The 13,740-nt window shown below is 43.7% G+C and overlaps 1 protein-coding gene across 1 annotated transcript in view; it reads right to left on the bottom strand.

The window, feature by feature from the left end:
• The window catches only part of COP1 (COP1 E3 ubiquitin ligase), a 125,590-nt gene extending 112,178 nt beyond the window's left edge, over nucleotides 1–13,412 (bottom strand). The window contains exons 1-5 of the mRNA XM_040073342.2: nucleotides 12,915–13,412; nucleotides 5,742–5,801; nucleotides 4,167–4,264; nucleotides 2,781–2,857; nucleotides 243–362 (exon numbers count right to left, since the gene is read on the bottom strand). Coding sequence (XP_039929276.1) covers nucleotides 243–362; nucleotides 2,781–2,857; nucleotides 4,167–4,264; nucleotides 5,742–5,801; nucleotides 12,915–13,240 — 681 coding nt within the window. The 5' untranslated portion in view covers nucleotides 13,241–13,412. The remainder of the gene's footprint in view (nucleotides 1–242; nucleotides 363–2,780; nucleotides 2,858–4,166; nucleotides 4,265–5,741; nucleotides 5,802–12,914) is intronic.
• Nucleotides 13,413–13,740: the final 328 nt, after the last annotated feature.

Raw genomic sequence — 13,740 nt, 5'->3', positions numbered from 1 at the left:
TTTTCTGTTTTCCCTGCTTGTTTATACAACCCAGCCAGCAACAGCATTATAAGCATGTTATGGGCACCACAGCTGAAATGTTACTTCATTACAAAGGTCAGCAAAACAGTCACCTTTTAAACACCAAAACACAAGCGAAAATACTGAGCAATTAATTCACCAATAGAATCTTGCTTCCAGGTATCAAAAGAAATAAACTGTCTAAATACACAGTGATCATTTAAATAAGAACAACTTCTTACTGCTTCCAGCTGCTTTTTCTTTTGCACCAGCAGCTCCAGCATCAGGTTGACATTGGCTAAGTCAAGATTGTCTTGATCAGTTCCCAACAAATCTTGAATTATCTGCCACCGGTGGCCATTCTAAAAAGAGAACAAGAGATGCAGAAGAGATGGTGAGTCCAAGCCATCCATGTATAAGCCATCTAACAACAGATATTAAAAGCAACACAGTAATATTTCATCCCTTTGTAAAACCGCAGAACAGTTTGCAGGTACCCAGATTCCCAATTCTGCCATGTGTACAGGATATGGCTCCTCCGACCTACTGTGGAACTTCTTATCTTATTTGGAATATATTTGTGCTTCATGAAAGCATATTTGCTGCTGCTGCAGCTGGGAAAAGATTATTTCACAGCAACAATTTTATCTGATTTGTGCCCCAGTTTCTGAGAACATGTTTCTTTGGGGAGGAAAAAAAAACCCTCCAAGCTTAGTTGGATTACATCTGAAATACTGTTATGCACCAATACTTTTTAATTTTTTTAAGCCCAACTAATAGGTAAAACCCTCATGCTAAACTCAAATCAAAGATAGTATCAGCTTATTTTTTTCTACTCTCACCTCTCACATTATTCCTCCTAAGTGTAAGGGGAATGTGAAAGCTGGAAAGAAGATGGAGCTTATCAGGTTGATCTCATTTAAACTGCCTGGAGCTGTGGGGGACTCCTCAGAGGACCTAAATACTACTATATATCCCATTCTTCCCTGAAGGCTCTTTTCTCTTCTCATCAATAAAAAAAAGGCAAGCAAGCAAGCAAAAAAAAAAAAAAAAAAAAAAAAAAAAAAAAAAAAAAAAAAAGGTACCTTTTAGCACAGGAAAACCTGAATAATACGTTAATGCTAGTACAGCCTTACATCAAAAAGCCTCAGGAATCAACAGGAACAGCTGAGAGGTCTAAAGAATATCTAAGAAACAAAGCTGGATTTAAAAAAACCTGTCCTTAAAAAGCTATGACAATAAATCAAATTGTTTAAATTGGCAAGAACTAGAAATGCTATCCAGTCTAAGTTAGATATTTTCTCAGAGGCTGTAGCCTTTTTATATTAACTAGATTAAAAACAATAAAACCTGTAACATCCATATAGAACATAACTTTTTATACAGTGCTCAACAGAACCTATGGAAACTACCCAGGCCAAAAACTCACTTCTAATCTGGAATAAATGGGGAAAAAAACCATGATTTTTAAGCAAGTGAACAAGATTTGAAACATTTTAACAGACTAATGCACTAGTTAATTTTACTACTAAACTACTCAAATGTTCAAACATGCCTTGACATGATTTCTTAATGAGACCATGATGACTATTGCATTTGCTGCAGTGAGTCTTGGATGACTTCCCTTAATACCAAAAGTAATACAAGGCACATTAAAGAAGGGGCACAGGAGCAACCTTACTCTTTTTACAGATGTCTGTGATTTTTATTTGCTCCCAAAAGGTAGACACAACCCTGTTTTGGGCATGAAGTCATGGTAAATTGTCCTCTTATTGGTAGTTATCAAAAATAGGTGCATCTACAGGCGTAGCTTTTAAAGAGTAAAACCAGTTTCCAAGAAGCTACTGCACATGCCTTCAGGTCAGTTGTGTGCACTTCAAACCATATCTGGTTTATGCATATTTTATATTAAATATTGTATATGCATATTTTATAATGAATATAAAAACTTACTGCAAGTAAATCAATGAATATTTAAAGAATGCTCTTTTCTAACACTGACAGCACCAGCCTCTGCAACACAGCCCCTAAATTAATACCACTTTAACACAAGCATGTAAAAACAAGTGCTCCATGATTTTTAATTTTATTTTGCAATCTTATTTATGAATTACAAAAGACAAGGATGTCAGACACAGCAGGACAAACAGGCAGGTTTTTCAGCTCGTGTCACATACTCTTTTTGATCTTAATGTTAATGATCGTAACAAGAGCATCCACGGGTGCTGTAGAGAGGTTGTGATGAACTGAGGACCCAGATCCTGCCCTGATTCTGTGGCATGAAGCAAGCCTAGAAGATTTCCAGGCAGTTTTATGTGGCATCTGAGCCGGAACACCAGGCTCCAAACGTATCTTTCTCCCTCTTGTGGTCGGTATCAGCATTCCTCCAGTTTCCTGAGAGAACACAGCTTCTCACATACGATCAGACAAGCCCCTGGCCCTTCTAACCATTCACTGCTCTCATTGCAGCTGCAATTTCCAACACTAAACGAAAATGATTACCTTTAAACAAGCGTACTTCCACGGGCAGTTTCCCAGGTTATACGCAATACATCAAAGGACACTTGCCTATGCTAACACAGCTTCTCTCTATACATAGTGCTGGCGGGAAGAACAGGAGTTAACAAGGCAGAAGGGAACTACTGCCACTGATATTGGTATTATTCCCTCTTAATTCAAGTTATAACATCAGCTCAACAGTGCAATCTCCTGGAAGTTAAGTCATGTAATTATAACTGCTGCACAGAATCATTAAATAAAGTAAAAAAGTTGGAACATACGGTGCTACTCACTGAATGGTCCAGTTTGAGTCTCTTCTCCTCAGATCTCTGCTTCTGTTTAAGAATTAATTCATTAACTAAAAAACACAAATAAGATGTCAAAGATATGGATTTAAAGTTCACCAAACCAGTATGAAAGATTCTACCTCAATATTTTTATTCAGTTATTAATTCCACAGTAAGATGTTCATCAGTAATTAAAAGAGCAGAAGATGTCTCCACCTTTTTCTTTACCAATTTATTAGTTGGTGTTTTTTTGTAACATGTAAAAGATTCGTTAAAAATCACCAACAAATACAAAGGCTACACATTCTCCGAACTGATTCCGTTCCTTTTTTTAAACACCAACCTTTTTTTAAAAACCAGAAAGTTTTTCAACTCCAAGGGAAAAGTATGTCGCAGAAGAGTATGAGGGAGATAAATCAGGTAATGTTCTATTACAGGCCAAAAAAATAAGCACAGCTTAATAGAACAACTTTTTCCTTGAATTATCATGTGCATTTCTAAAGATATATTTTTGCTATAATTTAATTCTATGCCAATCCAGCGAATGCAAAGAGAAAGATAACTTCAACCCTTTGCACACAAGCTCTTTCCCTTCCAACACGTACCTCAAATCCCTGGACAGGGGCATGGAAGCACTCTTTGGCCATACATGTACTCCAAGACCTGCCTCAGCACTATCTCCAGCACAACGTGATTTGCTCTAAATCAGGATGCCTGTTTCTGAAGCATTCCTTGGCTACTGTGGCTTTTCAGACATTTATTATTAAATCAGTATCTCAGCAGATGAAATCAAGATTTGCTTTAATTTGGTATTTCACACTACAATGGGTTCCCTTTAATCTTTTCTCCACAAAACCAAGTTTTAAACTGTATTTCCACCTAATAACATTTCCTCTCTCTTTAAGAAGCAATTAGACTTGCATATAGGTATATATATGAACATTTTCTCTGCATCTAATTCACACCCACATCTATCATACAGCAGCCAAAATAGCACAGTATCTAATACAGTCTCCACCCTTTCAGTGTCCAAGCTCTGTAAACAGGGCATGTTCTTTATTATTAGGCAGATAAGAGTGCAAGAAAACAAAAGCAAAGAGATTCACATCTTGAGCCATAAGAAAAACAGCTTTGCTTTCCACAGTTTGGAAACAGCAGCAAGTTCATCCCACTGCTCACTCAGCACACAGAACTGCTGGAGGCAGTGCAGTATTAACAATTTATACTAATAATCTTTTTTATTTAAAAATGACAACTGGGGGCTGATATTTGGATTTTGTTTCCAACATCCAGAAGATTGTAATTTATAAGTCAAATTTACAAGTGACTGCCTTTCTTAACAACTAAGATGTTTCTCATGCAAGCAAGCAGAAAGCTCACCTAAGAAGTTGGGATAAAGATGATCTATGTTGTCCACAACATAGTTGCATTTGGGACATCTATTATTGTCCTCCAGGCTCTGGTGAATACATTTATAGCTGTTCAAAAACAAAAAAACAAGAAACAAAACAAGTGAGTCCATGCGAAGGAACAAAGCATAAGCACAAGGTAAATAATATCAGTCTTAGACAAGGTGCACTGTTTGTGTTGTCAGCTAACAGCTGTGCTGCCAAGAACCTACAGCGGAGTCAAAATGTTCCAGTGTCTGAAATCAGAGTGTGCTACAGCAGAAAGCAAAGGCTTCTGGCAGGGATTTCAAAATTTAGTCAAGTACTTCACTCTTATTTCCCTGAGGATTACTGCAATGTGGATACTCCAGCCACAACACCATCTCAAATTCATGCTCTCCACCACTTCCACAGGCAGAGGTAGCAAACAGATTGAGTTACTCAGAAGCAACTCTTCTAGATTAGTCAAATACCCAGCAATCAATATTAAAAGCATTTTAGGTAATTGAGCAGAGGAAACACCTTCACCAATTCTCATATTTCCCCCCACAGCTGCTCTTCTCACTATCAGTGACTTCAGAGGTGCTCACTCTTGAATTGAGGGGCAGGGGAATGAAAAGATGCACTTTAGCATCAGCTTTAAGCATCTCAACAAGAACCTGCTCGATGTCAACTCCCGATCGAGTCACCAGGTGATAACATGGCTCCACTCCTAAATAAAGGTACTTCAGTGTTTCTCATCTTGGACCTTTAAAAAGTTACAGTCATGGGGATAAAGCATTATGACAGAGGGCACAAAATCACCTGCTGCAAGTCAATACTCTTCAGAAAGTTACCTGAATCTGCTGCTTGAGAAAGTACTTTATACTACTATAATATTACTTCTTACAAGGTTTATTTCTAATCAGCAGACACCACAAGAGTATAACACAGGCAGGACACTGTAGGACATCACGGTTCAACATTCCTACCCATCCCCAGAGGAGAGGAGAAGCAGCAAGTGGTTCCAGAAATGCCCCTAGAGGGTTCCTGCACTTCTCAATGAAACATTCGCTCCTCATGACAGCCAGAGATAACACACTGAAAAGTAAGCGAGGCCAGGCCAGTTCAATACAACAGGAAAGCCTGAAGCATATCCTCTCTGACAAGGTTTAAAATAATTGCAATATACAATGTACAGCCACTTTAAACTGTGCATGGTCTTGCACAAAGGCAAGGAGGAGCTGCCAACATTGACATCACTTTTATAGAGGTGTTGGGAGCATAGAGATAAATTAACAAACTGTTCTGACTCTGGGTAGTGGGTGTTACCAGCAGTTTATGAAGATTTTATTTCTTTACAGAGGAGATATGGTGCCACAGCCCTATTTGGTTAAGGCACTTGGATTTTTTTTTTTAAATTTAACAGGTACCCATCTCATAAAAATTTAATTCCACCTCTTTTTTCAGTGTGGGGACAGAAGACAGAAAAGAAACAAACTCAGAATGAAAGGGGATCACAGCAACACCAGTCTGCACATGCTGTAAGAGAAGGACATTTTACACAGTACAAGAAACCAAGTATTACCAGAAGCTGTGTCCACATTTCGTCATGTAGGCTTCCTCAATCATATCAAAACAGATAGGGCTGAAAACAAAGCAAAACAAAAATCAGAAAGATGTCTGTTTTACGTTAAAATATGAAAAAAAGTATTATTAATTCAAAGCAACCACCTAATTATGCTTAGGTAATAATCTCCTATATGTAAAATGAAATGACGTACCAGTGCAACAGCAACCAAGCAGTATAAAGATCAAAAGGGCAATCAACAGTCCTTTGAACTCCGAATGATACTGCAGTTTGCTACAATTAGAAACCAGTAAGAGTTCACTCCTAAGCTTTTTAACACCTGCAGACAACCCAAACAAAGCCAGAGAATCTTCAACAAGCAAGGCTGCAGAAAAACCTTCTAACCATCTGCACTAGGTTTCAAACATGTAAAAAACCCTGATTCTTTTTACATGAATAGATAATATACTTATAAATGACACCAAAACTAGTTTCTCCTTTTTTTCAGCCTATAGCTAGCTATAGATTAAAAAGTGGCACAAAGAGGCAGAGCAGATCAGAAATAGTTGTGATGACATGAGAACAAGGACTAATAATTGGGTGGAGAAGGGGCAAACGAGGGGGTGTGCATGCAGAGCACTGCCAGGGTTGAGGCTGCAGGAGAGCAGGATGAAACCAACAGGCAGCAGGCGATACAAAGCCAAAGATGGGAAAGGGAGAATAACTAGGTTAGTGCCCAGCCCTCTGCGAAGGATTGCCAAGAACCAAGCAGGGACCTGAAGAGGAGGATGTGCAAGCAAGCAGTGCTCCACAGGAACCTGAGCAGGAGAGAGGAACCCAGTGAGACAGGTAGTGGAAGAAGTCTGGCTTGTCTGTGACATTTGAAAGGAAAATTAAACAAATGAAAGAAGAAGAGCTGCATCCACCGTACTCCCAGTGACTCCTATGGCTGCTCTCCCTGGTAACTGGTGAGATTTGCTGTCACATACATACTCATCTCCAGGTCTTGGCCAGCTATCCAGCAAGATGCCACAGGCAGCAGCATCACAATTCTGCACATAACACATGGAGCAGCTGTGTCACAAGCTTCACCTTGTTTTCAATGCCTTACAGAGATCCAAACACTCTCCCCTCTCACTCCCTCAGGTCCACACCAATCTCAGTTCCGAGAGGCTTTCACCAGCGCTTGTTTTCTTCAGAAACAGCCTCCTCCCACCTTTGGCCAACAAGACAGCTATCACCGAACGAGCTGTTAATAAACTGTTAACTTCTGCAAAGCAGGAATCTTTTTTGCATCCAAAACCCAGATCAGACTGAAAAAAGCAATGCTTGTCTGAGCAGGGGAGGGGAGCACTTCCACAGAAAGCATTCCTCCATTCTGTAATCTATTTTAGAGTATACTAGAGTTTGTTACCCCATTAGAAAACAAATCTTAAAAAAGGGAGGAAACACCTCTTAAACACTTCTAAGCACATCGAGGAGAAGCTGTGGCCCCCGCTCTGAAACACCATACTGGAAAACACGGCTATCATGAAAGGCTTGTCCAGCCTAACATATGTGCCAGGTTGTCTTAAATATTCCACGAAATCGTCTTATAAACACAATGTAAAGGCAAACTATTCACACCAGAACGCTACACTCTGAACCAACTGAGCCATCTTGAAAGAGGCCTTGAAATAATTAATACACACCTGTGCCTCTTCCACCCTGACAGACCTTTTTCTACACTTGTCTTGAGGAGCACCAGCTTCAGGAGTCTAAGTCACTTTTTTCAACTTATTTAGTTTCAAGGCACTGTTTAGTCAGAATAAATTCTGAGCAAATTCAGCCAGCATGGGAGGATTATTAGCAGGAGAAAAAGGCATCTCTGAATTCTGTCAGCTGGACTTAAAGAGAGGAAGTCAGATGAGCACGTAAGGGTAGTTCCTCCCCACTGGCGATGAACAGTTTAACTTCTTCACCTTCTTCTAGTCACACTGCTAACTGAGGTGTATGCTCTGAGTGCCACGCAGAAACTGCTATTCGCCACGGGGCCAGAGGTGATGCCCCTAATGCCCTGCAGCAACCAACGAGGCTGCAATGCTCCTGTCTGCAGAACATCACAAATTAGAGCTAAAATAGGAAGATACCTCCTAACATGCCAGGCACACGAGATCACTGTTCCCAAATGTCCTAGGTTACAATGTAAAATGTGTCCAAAGTATGTATTCTATCACCATTTACATGAAATGTTGAAACTAAGTTGTGCACCACTGTTTCCCGTGCCCCCTCCCTCCAGACTATCTTCTGTTAATGGCCCATCAATACCGTCCTGCATGACTCATAGATAACTCTCCCCAGGAGCTATCTCTGTTTAATAGGCAATCAAGGACCCATTACAAAACTGATAAAATGATATCAGTCCATTGTGAGATGCTCTGCCCAGGGGGAGGAGCCAAGCATTCCCACCTGGATATAATCTGGGCCTTGGGACAGCACAGGCAGCCTTACCCACTGGATTCCCAGAGGACAAGAGCTACCAGACCTTTCTGCAAGAACACTGCTTCAACAAGACCACTTCATCTGGACTGCTACCACCACGGTTTCAGGTTGTATTCTGACTCTGTCAGTGATCTTTTGTACCATTGCATGTGTTTTATTTTATTTTACTTTTTTTTTCCTCTCCTATTAAATTGTTTTTTCTGACTTGGAGTCTCTCGCTGGTTTTGCCTTCAAGCCAGCACACCAAACTACTCCTTCATACCAGTTTGATTGGAGAAGTGACAGAGGCAAAATAGTTGAGAAAAAGCAATCAGAGCCAACAAATACAGCTATTCAGTACCAGGGACACCATTAATGGTACTGAAGTTTCCATTAGGAACTGTTTCCCCTGAAATGCTCCCTGATTTACAGGTGGAAACAAGACTGATATATTTTAATACTTACCGAAGCCAAGCTGACTGCAACACATGAAAGTTGCTACACAACAGCTGTTTGAAGCTAATCTAACACAAAAGGAAAGTTAAGAAAGAAGTGGAATGATGGGGACTTGAGACATTAACTAGAGTTTGTAGTACACACTGAAACAGGGAAGCAGAAGTATGGTGAAATCAAGGTTTCTGTGCATGAGGTAGCTTATTCTCTACTTAAGTAGCAGAGTCAGGTTAAAAGGATGCAAATGACTTCAGCAAGTCAAAAATGTCACTGATCTCTAGGAAATAGGGCAGCAGTATCTAATAAATGCTATTTTTTAATCCAGTACTGCAAAAGCTTACCATTCTTTCTCTGCGGGGCAGACCTCAAACATTTTAAACATCCATTTTAACCAAGTTCATGGCTCTGAGTTGTTTTCCAGGCACCTCTAAAGAGTGCTAATGTCACCCTACTGCCCCACAAACACCTGGCTGAAGTGGTCACTCTGAAATTTCATTTCAACAGCAAACAAGATTCATTATAGTGCCTGTCTCCTACTGAGCTCCTCTCTGTTCCAATCAGACCAGGACTTGCTGCAGGCTCTGTCCTTCCCATGGAAGGTGGCCAAGTTAAAGATCACTGCTGTTACTATCTACTCACTATGAAGCTTTAATATTACAACAGGTAGTAGGACTCCTTGTACATGGTATGCAAACAGCTTGCTGTGTTTTTTAGTTTGTGACTCCTGGGCAAGTTAGCGATGTTCCTTACTAAAATTGCTTTCCAGACCACAAACATGGGAACAACTACGCTCAGCCCATGCCTGGATTAACAGGTAACCAGCTGAGGAAAGAACTGGTTTTAAAAACCCATGAACCTGCAAGTCCAGGTGGCATACAGTCCTTCCCAGAGCTGAGCTGTGGTACTGGGTGCTGATCTCCAGATCACCGTGCACCGTGTCAGAGCCCAGAAACAACGACTGGCATGAAGCAGCCACTGAAGAGATCCACTCCATCCAGGGGGCAAAGCAGATAGCAACTGGTTTTAAAGAGGTTTAGTTAAACCATTAATTGGGAGGGCTAATACAAGGCCTGGGAAAATTAAGCAATAACATTGCTGGGCAGAGGAAAATCGTCTGATTAGAGGAGTCCCTTTCAGACACTCTCCAGGCAAGTAGAAAGACACCTGGCTACAGGAGCAGCACAAAAATACCATTATATTCTGCATCCTGCACTAAGAGAAACAAAGTTTTCCCTTTTATAATAAAGTTGTCCACCAAGTCAGACCTATTTGCGGTCCAGACTGCAGTTACACATTTCCAGGCAGAAGCTGACACCACAAACAGGAGACACTTGCAAACTCCCGAGCATACACTTGCGGAACATTTCACAACCAAAAGTAGCAACACATGACAATGTTTAGCCTAGAGCCTCTGCCTCATTTGAGACAGTGCTTTCAGAAGACAGGCAGGGAGGTTGCACATACTAACACCACCGAGGGAATTTCCACTTGCACCTTGATGTTCAAAATTCACCCAAACTTCTTTACTCTTTCCCACCTTCCATCTGGTACAGGCATAATCTACCACTGAGTTTAGAGCTGTGGCTAGCAGCAACTCACAGCTCATGTTCAGAAAAACTAGAAAGTGTTCTTTGCAGCTGGCAGCATCTTGAATTGTCCTTAGAGGCAAAAAGGGCACAGGGGGAAACCTCCGTTTCTCTCACTGAGATACGTAAAGCTTGTTTAAATTAATTACTTAAACTAACACACACGAACACCTTTGCCTTCTTGGACATTGCTCAAAATTCCAGAGTTGCCCAGTTTGGTTTATTTCTACATAACTGTATTGCTAACTCAAATTTAAAAAGAGAGATACTGTAATTTGAAGCTAGAACAATAATAAGCAAGAACAAGCCCTTTAGCCCACAGAAATACACAGCAGTGAAAAACCCAAGTTAACTATAATCATTGTCTGCTCTGAAAGCTTCTGACCCACACTTCAATAATGCTCAATGTGGCTTTGTAAATCCTAGGAAAAGACATTTTGCCCTGAGTACTACTGGGCTGATTTCTTTCCTCTCACTTGTTCAGTCAGTGGTGCTTCTCAATGAGGAGAAAACAGCTCATTACAGGTTCTCCTTGAAGCATGCACAGTATTTACCTGCAGAAAAAAAGCATGAGCCTCAGCTTTTTGAACCATCTTAAAATACTTCAAGTCTACAAATTGGTTGTGGGTGTAATTTCCTTTTCAAACCCCTCATTTCTACAGCAGACAACAAAATGGAAATAAGAGCTGACTAGAAAGGGTAGGGAGCCATGCTGGCAGACCACTAGTGCCAGAGTGTAAGAGTTTAGGGAACAGAGGAGAATGGGCACTTGTAATTGTGTTCATGTCCCATAACGAGAAAACCTGTGAGCACCCGAGCTCACACCAAGAGCTCTTAAATCCACCTAGCATGGCCTAGAGCCAGAGCAGGGCATCAGCTGATGACAGCAGTCCTCCCATCCCCATTCTGCTACTGAGCAAACTGCTAATACTAATAGCAATGATTATTGACTATTACTTATTCCTAACAAGAATTACTTACTGGTTTTTCTGCCACTAGCTCCTCAGCAGCTTCAGGTTTGCACTTCAGTAGCAAAGGTATTTCCTATCAACTCTGCTAGCCACTTTACAAGCTGTAAAGTTAAGCCCACAGGGTTTTGAGACAATACCTGTCCTGTGGGAGATGCCTCGCATCCAATCCTCACCTGTAAGTCAGAGCTTAAGTTAGAGCTGTCAAATTATCTTGGAAGATGTGGCCCACTCATCATCATCTTTTTTTTTTTTTTTTACAATTTCCTTTCCATACATGATGTTCCTATAACTTGATCATTTTCCCACTACCTCTTCCCTGCTTGCCTTTCTCAGATGCAGACACCTACCCTTACTTCCCGTTCTCACACTTTAGCACATCCAGCCAGCTACAAAAAAACCCCTACTTCTTACGTTGGGAGGTTTGAAACCCACCTGCAATGGGTTTTTTCAAAACTGCAAATTACCATCGGTTCTCAAACCTTGGGCCTTAGTTTACCAATTATGTTGAAAGGTGGTTTCCAGCTATGAGCTACAGCTCCGGCTGGATGTTAGCAAAACAACACCTGAAAAATGTTTAAACCATCACAGAAGAAACTCCCTACTAATCTGGTTTTAGGTGCCTGCCTGACACAAAACTTATTTCTGTTTCAAACTAGACAACCTTTCCCAGCAACACGGGCAAACCAATCCAGCTTTGCTGGAGCTATCAACCACCATAAGGCTCCTCAGAGTCCCGTCCAGAGGGGCACTTAATCCTTAGCTGAATCCTCTTCCAAAGATCAGAGGGCTCCAGACCACTTGAGATCACATTGTCCAGGAAAACAAGGCAGTTGCTGCGCTGTCAGAACGCTGTGAGGAAACATCTCGTGCTGCAGGGCCTTTCCAACAACTTGGGTGTACTTAAAGAGGAACTTGCCAGGAATAACTTGATTTGGCTTAAAAATACAGAGGGTAGAGGCATTGCTGCTACACAGGGCCAAAACCAGACAAAATCAGAGACTCAGATTGGAAAACAACTCTGAGACCATCAAGTCCAACCTATGACCCCACATTACCATGTCAACTAGACCAGAGCACTGAGTGCTGTGTCCAATTGTTCCCTGAATAGCTCTAGGGGTGGCGACTCCACCACCTCCCTGGGCAGCCCATTTCAATACATAATCAAGCCTTTTGGGAAGAAATTCTTCCTAACATCCAACCTAAGCCTCCCCCGGCACACCTTAAGATGTGTCCACTTGTCCTGTTGCCGGCTGTCAGAGAGAAGAGCCTGATCCCCGCCTGGCTGCACCATCCTGTCCTGGAGTTCTGGAAAGTCCCCCTGCCCCGAGCAGCTTCTCCTCCCTAGGATACCCCTCTCAGCCCCCCCTGGTGCTCCAGCCGCTTCCCCAGGCCTTTTCTGAACTCGCTCTAACACATCCATGTCCTTCCTGAATTGAGAGGCCCAGAACTGGACACAGGACTGGAGGCGCGGCCTCACCAGAGCCCAGCTCAGAGGGACAATCACTTCCCTAGTCCCGCTGGCCACACTGTTTCATAGACAGAGGCACAAAAGAGGGAAAACCCCAAAGCCACAATCCCCGGAGGGCAGCAGCCGTTCTCTCGCCAGGAGGGGCTGCCGGCTGCTCCTTCCTCCCGCCGCTATTCCACATTCCCCAGGCTTCCCGACGGCATGGCGGCGCCCCGGCTTCCCCCAGCGACATATCGCGACATATCGCGCTCACCACACGAAGTCGTTGCTCTTGTCCTCGTAGGAGTTAATGAGGCCGTTGCAGAGCGGGGTGAGCAGCGGCCTCTTCCTGCCGCCGCCCCCCGGCGCCGCGGAGGAGCCGCCGGGCCGCGCCGCCCCCGCCGCCAGCCGGGGCAGCCCCGGGCCCGACCCCGACACGGCGGCCGCCACCATCACGGGCCGCGCCGCTGCGCCGCCCGAGGAGGACGAGCCGGGGGCCATGGCCGCCGAAGAGGAGGAGGAGGACGAGGAGGAGGAGGAAGAGGAGGCCGGTGTGGCGGCGGGCGGCACGGCGGGGTGCGGCGGGCGGCTGCCCGACATGCCGAGGCCGGGCCGGGCCGGGCGGAGCGGCCTCAGCGCATCCCCGTTCGCGCGGGGGAAAATAAAGTTCCTTCAAAGAAAAAAAAAAAGAGGGAGGAGGAAAAAAAAAAGAAAAAGAAAACCGAGAAATTCCCACACAATAAAAAAAAAGGAGGGGGGAGCAAAAAAAACCCCAAAACGGCGGCCCCGGCGCGGCGCTGGTTCAAGCTTTATTGACAGGCGGACAGCGCGGCCGCGCGTGCGCGGGGCGGGGCCGCGCCCCCGAGGGGCGGGGCGGGGCGGGGCGGGGCCGCGTCCCCTCACGGAGCGGCAGGAGCCGGGGCTGCCGGGGTTCCTCGCACGGCCGGGGCCGCGGGGGAATGGGGTGTTCCTCGCACAGCCGGGGCCGCGGGGGAATGGGGTGTTCCTCGCACAGCCTGGCAATGGGGTGTTCCTCGCACAGCCGGGGCTGCCGGGGAATGGGGGTTCCTCGCACAGCCGGGGCCGCTGGGGAATGGGGT

Source organism: Hirundo rustica, chromosome 9 (assembly GCF_015227805.2).
Source record: "Hirundo rustica isolate bHirRus1 chromosome 9, bHirRus1.pri.v3, whole genome shotgun sequence".
NCBI lineage: Eukaryota > Metazoa > Chordata > Aves > Passeriformes > Hirundinidae > Hirundo > Hirundo rustica.
The sequence above is the reverse complement of the archived record's forward strand: the minus strand, read 5'-3'. Positions and strand labels throughout refer to the sequence as shown.